The sequence below is a fragment of the Glycine max genome, chromosome 16 (assembly GCF_000004515.6).
Source record: "Glycine max cultivar Williams 82 chromosome 16, Glycine_max_v4.0, whole genome shotgun sequence".
Taxonomy (NCBI): domain Eukaryota; kingdom Viridiplantae; phylum Streptophyta; class Magnoliopsida; order Fabales; family Fabaceae; genus Glycine; species Glycine max.
This window is the reverse complement of record NC_038252.2, coordinates 4,709,165-4,715,548: the sequence shown is the minus strand read 5'-3', so window position 1 is coordinate 4,715,548 and position 6,384 is coordinate 4,709,165. Positions and strand designations below refer to the sequence as shown.

Here is a 6,384-nt window from a genome sequence, read left to right as displayed (position 1 = left end):
ATTCTGACATGTATAATTTATTAGGAAAGATAAAACTTACTTTGATAATTTAGAGGTCTTAAAAGAAATTAGTCTTTAATTATCCATTGAAAAATATTCTTGATGTAAATAAAAAAGTGTTGTCATATAATTTCAAACAATAAAACTTTTTTTATAAGAAAAAACCTTCTTTCTATATTAATATTATTGAACTTTTAATAATTCAGAACCCAATTAAAATATTTTTAAACAATTGAAACCTTATTGAACTTTTAATAATTCAGTGATTCAATTAAACTTTTAATTATAATAAAGAAACTAATAATATAATTAAACTTTTAATTTACAATACTTATATTTATTATTGAAAATTAAAGAAAATTAATAAACCAAAATAAAAGTTTTACCACAAAGTAAAAAATCATCTATCATTGTTTAACTAAAAGTGAACTTGGATATTACTTCACACCAATGGGATAGTAATAAAAAAAGAGTATAAAATGATTCGGTAATGACAATGTTTGTTTGTCTTAGCCGCGATATCTCGACATCACAGTAAATACACAGTGGCTAATTCCATTGGAATCAGGTAAAATCGTCACAAATAAGTACCGTTCTTCTCTCTTGGCTGTAATATCAATTATCAATTATCAAAAACTTTAACAGAACGCAGTTACTTCCTTCTTTTCCTTTCCTCTCTATCAGAACCTCATCATATCACACTCTGATGCGATAAGAGTTAAAGAAGAGAGTTTTGAGAGTTTCCTCCAAATAAAAAAATCAGTAACGGGAGCAGAGAGAAACAGACACACACTCACACATGGATAAACCACACCCCACCAACCGTTTCCCTCTCCATTCATTTTCTCGCCACAACAAAAAAACAAACATAGCAATATAGCATTATTATTACATAACCGTTCTGTTTCTCACCTTCTTCTCCTCACTTTTTTTTCTTGTTCTTTTCCCTCTTCTCCGTTTTTTCATGAATATGGAGCGCTACACGCTACCCGCACCACCCATTAATATTATTCTCGAGGAAGAAGAAGAAGAAGAAAACATTGCCATTGCCATGGGTGCCCCTCTTATCCCTTCCTTTAAATCCATGCTTCAACACCAACAACAACAACCTGACTCTTACTTCAACTTCAACTTTAACTCTTCAATTAGTTCTGCTACCATACCCTTTGTTCCTAACATGGAATCTTTTCCTTCTCTTGACCCTTTCTCCCCTTCACTTTCATCACTTCCTTTCTTCAACAACAACAGCAGCAACAACATGGCATTTGACCCGGGTTTTGACTTGGGCCTGGACACTACTGGGCTTCACTCTTCTGTTCCTCCTGCTCCCCATCTTTTTTCCCAGGCCCAGATGGGCTTTGAGTTCTCGGAACTCGAGGCCCTCACTGGACCTGGGAATGGAAATAATGCCCCTTTTGCGGACGGGGCAAAGGTGGCTGCGGCCATGCTGCTGCGGCCACCTCCTCTCGATGGGGCGCAGCAGCAGCAGCAGCAGCCGACGCTGTACCGGAAGCGGAGGGGGACGGCGGCGGAAATTCCGGGGCTGGAGACGGTGAGGAGGAAGGGGAGGAAGTGGGAGGAAGGAGGAAGAGGAGGGGAGGGGGAGGAAGGGAGCAGTGCTGACGTGGATGGTTCCGGGTTGAACTATGAGTCTGATGAGCAGAATGAGAATAATGGGAACAATGGTTTGAAGCTGAGTGAGAATAATGGTGGAGATAACAAGGGGAAGAGGAAGGGGTTACCCGCCAAGAATCTCATGGCGGAGAGGCGCCGCCGGAAGAAACTCAATGATAGGTTGTACATGCTCAGGTCTGTTGTCCCCAAGATTAGCAAGGTATGAGAAAAAAAAAAAAACAAAAATCCACAATAATTTGGTTATGGAAATAATTATTTATTAATTGTTGTTCATCACTGATTTGTTTCAATGTTTGTTCTGTTGTTGTTCGTTACAGATAATTATTAGTTGTTGTTCATTGCTGATTTGTTTCAGTATAGAATTAGAAATAGGGCAAAAGGGTGCTGCTAAGTTTCAACTTTGATAATCTGCTTAATAAAAACTTTAATTCTTAATTGGAGAACACCTCCAAGTCTCTAAAGAAAGTTTTGTTTTTTGGAAGTATCATTAAATTGTGCCTTTTTTAGCGCCTTTCTAAGGCGTTGGAAGATAAGTTTATTATTTAAAATTAACTTCTAACTTCTAACTTCAACTTTTATTTATAAAAGTTTGTATCTAATTTTGTCCTTTGAAATATCATGGTATTGTGCCTTTTTAGGGCCCTTTTAAAGTACTGGAAAAGAAAGTATTTATTTAAAATTACTAACTTGTAACTTTAACTTTTATAGAAGTTTTCACTTATAATTTTTCCAAAATCTAATGTGTAAATTGATTTTAACTTAAGGAAGAAGTTTAACTCATTTTGTTCTCTATTTTCTTCTTTGTAAGTGCTTACGGAGAAAATTTTCTAACATTATTCTCTCACTCTCTTTCCTGTTGATATCTCCTAGAATGAGAAATGTCCTTTTGTGACTCATGTTTGGTTGTGTATTCGTGACAGTTTTAGTTAATGAATTTGTAGTTTAGAGTACTGTGTTGGTCTGATTGTTGTTGCCATTGACTGGTTTATTAAGGCTAAGACACTTCCTTTATGTGTTGGGAACTTAAGAATGGTGTATGGTAATGTCCTTTCATCTGTTTGTAGATGGATAGGGCTTCAATACTTGGGGATGCAATTGACTACTTGAAGGAGTTGCTGCAGCGGATTAATGATCTTCATAACGAGCTAGAGTCAACTCCACCTGGCTCGTTGCTGACACCTTCTTCTACAAGCTTTCAGCCACTAACACCCACCCTGCCAACCCTTCCCTGCCGGGTCAAGGAGGAACTGTATCCTGGCACCTTGCCAAGCCCTAAAAACCAAGCTGCAAAGGTGATTTTTGATCGACTTAATTGCAAAATTTGTTGTTGTGCAAGGTGAAACTTGTAGCCTGTTGTTTGCAGACCATGTGAATTATGTTGCAATTGAAACTACAATTAATGCATCTGATATTTACAAATCTTAGATTTGTATAACTATAATATAAAATGCACCTGTGAGTTATAACTAGTTAGTATGTCTTGATGGCATGTGGTGGAGTGGATCCACAAGGTGTATGATAGATCCTGGTATTGAAACTGATATACTAGGAAGTAGGAACTAGGAAAAAGTGTTGGACAATGCTCCAATTACAGTTATGAAAGCAGGGAAAAATTTACACCTCTCCTCATACCTCCACCACTCCCTTCTTTAATGTCCTGCTGCCACCTGTCATTTTGGCTAGACCCCTCCCTTTTTCATCTAACAGACTTCTCCAACTCATTTCCACTACTGCTCCTTCCTTACTTGCTTGTCTTCTTTCTGGTAAACATGAAGTGGAGGCCCAGCAGTTGTATTCCTATCAAAGTCTAAGAAGAAACTAATGATTGCCAACTAGATTGATTTATATTTTTATGTTGACAGAATTTAATTGCATTGGTGATTTGCTAAATTGTTTTAAATTGACTTTAGTGTTTCTGATATTTATAGGTTGAGGTTAGAGTAAGGGAAGGGAGAGCTGTCAACATTCATATGTTCTGCACCCGCCGACCAGGTCTTTTGCTTTCTACCATGAGGGCTTTGGATAACCTCGGATTGGATGTACAGCAGGCTGTTATTAGCTGTTTTAATGGCTTTGCTTTAGATGTGTTCAAAGCCGAGGTATAATTCTCTCTCGTTTGCCAAGCTTCACTTGAACATATCTATTATTAACTTGCTTTACCATTATGATGCTTGTCATTGAACTTTATTTGGTCATTAGCACATTATGCCAAATGGCATTGCTTGTCCCTTGTAGCCAAGTAGTCAACCAAGACTAGTGGGAGATTCAGAGAAGGCTTGGTGGTGGTGTACTGATTGTTGATGCAACAAATTGTACATATTCAATATTGATTTCTGGTGCCTACATCTGTTTGTGAGAAATGTAATAATAATTTGTTGTCCAAAATTATGCTGACAATCTTGCACCAAAGAATTATAGCAATTGTCAAATTATTAACAATTTAGGTTTGACTTTCTGAGTTACATTTGATGTTGGGGCTGAATCTTTGTAAAAAGATTATATGAAGAGATTTAAGAGAAGTTTTGGATGAGCTAGGATGAAATGAAAGAAACTTGACTTGGTAGCAGCAGAATGATTAGTTAAGAGTTAATACATTGGCATGATACATGAGTTTGAGAGCTCCATCCCACTGGTCAGGGTGTGTTAGATGATTGGGACCCCAGTTTTAGCTCGAACCTTAGTTAGAAGTGTAAAGATTAAATTCAAAACTTGAAGAAAAGTCTTGTGAAGCTTTCTTTGTTTATTCTAAAGTTTTTGGTGTTTAAATTTTGAGCTCACCAATCATTAACTGTAGACCATCTCGAGTTTTGGCTTTGATGTATAGTCTTTCTTGTTTCATACCAGCAATGCAGAGAAGGCCAGGATGTCCTCCCTGAGCAGATTAAAGCGGTGCTCTTGGATTCCGCGGGCTTCCATGGTATGATGTGATTGGAATGCTTGATAAACGCGTTGTCGTTATTGAGGAGCCAACCGTAGTTTCTGTAGCTTGCAGTTTGTAAATGCATTGCTTCTTCTTCTTCTCCTTTGAACTGTTTAGACCCAGATCAAATAGGTTAGCTAAATCGGTAGGTTGAGGAGTTAGCTTTGATCTTTTGTTCAATTCTGCTTTTGACAAAAGCGAACTTATGTTGTTAACTTGATTATTAAGCGATGTAATAAATCGTTTTATTTCTTTTCGTTTCTATTCTATTCTTTCCAAATCTAGTTTTTGTATTAAGTTTGTTGCCTATTTATCTTGAATATGATGCAACTTAGTAGTTGGTATGATCATCAGGATTTGATATTTCTTAGGAGAATAGCCTCTTGGCCTCCAATGCATGGAGTAAAAATCATTTCACTGTCCTCAAAAATTGAAGTCGTCCTCATAATCTAGGCCTTTCAAAACAAAAAAGTCTTGTATTGTAACTCACAGACCGTGTTCAAAATTTAGTAAGTGAATTAAGATTTGAAAGAAAACCATCAGCAAAACGGGGAAAAATCAGAAAAAAGGGGTAGAATACTACAAATACATCATTACGAGGACAACATCAACAAAACTAAATACACTATTAACGTGAGTTAACAACATTATATATGAAGACACCTATTGTTCTTGCCAGGTAATATTTTTCACCTTTATCACTTGATAGTTGATAGTTGATACTACACACGTCACTAGCTTGCATTTTCTCCAACTCCAACATTCATGTCGCCAACAAGTCACTTCAGTCCTTCATCAAAGTCTTTGAAAATCTCTCTGTTTTGTGCTAAAACAAGAATTGAAAAACAGGATGCAGATTGAGGATATATGAATTTATTTTTCTTTATGTAGAACAAAAAATGATTATACCTGTAGTCATATCTTATATCGAAGGAGGGTGTTTGCATTGATATAAGTACAGCTGGACAAACGGGTTTGGGCCCATGGGCCACCCATGAAACCCACAATCCACATGATTTACTGTCTTAACTTTTTGAGCTTGCTTAGATTGCATTTAATCCGTCCCACCGAATCCGCGGGTTAAATGAGTTTTACCCATAGGCTTTGTCCCACTTAATCCGCGGGTTAAATGAGTTTTACCCATAGGCTTTGTGGCCTCTCACGGGTTTTTTATATTCTAATATAAAAATATATAGTATACTAATAAATAAGGGGTGTAAGTAAAGTAAAATAAATAAATAAATAAATTAAGTGTTTTTATATGGTTCAATAGTTATAGTTGGTGAATGGTGATATAATATTTTAATTTAGTATAAAATTATATATATTAAGTAAACATAATGTTAAAAAATATTTTTTTGGTAGCTTAAGATGCAAATTATGTTATCATTTTGGACAAATAATTTTTTTATTAGATAATTCATAGTTATTTTTTAAAATGATTTAAAATTGGTCAAATTTTATATTTTAAAATTTAATTTAATTTTAAAAAAAAACTTTTTGTCAAAATGTGCATGGGCCCGCTAAGCCTGCAGACTATGTGGGACGGGTGCGGGCTTAAAAAATGAGTCCATTAAGAATGCGGACTTTATAGGGCGAACTTTGCGATTGTGGGTTTCGCGGGACAGGCTTACCCGCATGCGCACCTCTAAATACAAGGCTCTTGCAATCTTGTGTATCTATCCATTTTCTTCACGTCCATGTTAATTCCCAAAAATATTAATCCATGTTTCACTTTCATTGATCATTTTTTGGGGTCACATAACATTAGTGCAGGGTATCACCAACTTTGCCGAATCGGAGAACTGGACACCTCTAATGAAATTTAT

At 36.1% G+C, this 6,384-nt stretch overlaps 1 protein-coding gene across 2 annotated transcripts; it reads left to right on the top strand.

The window, feature by feature from the left end:
• The first annotated feature begins 728 nt into the window (after positions 1-728).
• LOC100804797 (transcription factor ICE1-like) lies at positions 729-4,818 on the top strand. 2 transcript variants are annotated; one of them, NM_001254339.1, is made up of 4 exons: positions 871-1,834; positions 2,700-2,927; positions 3,564-3,734; positions 4,480-4,818. In NM_001254339.1, exons 1-4 carry the CDS (start codon positions 965-967, stop codon positions 4,561-4,563), a joined length of 1,353 nt encoding a protein of 450 aa, NP_001241268.1. In that variant the 5' UTR covers positions 871-964; the 3' UTR covers positions 4,564-4,818. The 2 variants fall into 2 exon arrangements, with proteins under 2 accessions (XP_014623919.1, NP_001241268.1); XM_014768433.3 differs by lacking the exon at positions 2,700-2,927 and having other exon boundaries at positions 729-1,834; positions 4,480-4,817.
• Positions 4,819-6,384: the final 1,566 nt, after the last annotated feature.

What these genes read in the sequence shown, in the direction of transcription:
- LOC100804797 (NM_001254339.1), top strand. Translation starts at nt 965, where the DNA reads ATGAATATGGAGCGCTACACGCTACCCGCACCACCCATTAATATTATT. An exon ending in TTGTCCCCAAGATTAGCAAG is followed by an intron (nt 1,835 to 2,699) that starts GTATGAGAAAAA and finishes ATCTGTTTGTAG; the next exon opens with ATGGATAGGGCTTCAATACT. An exon ending in TAGATGTGTTCAAAGCCGAG is followed by an intron (nt 3,735 to 4,479) that starts GTATAATTCTCT and finishes GTTTCATACCAG; the next exon opens with CAATGCAGAGAAGGCCAGGA.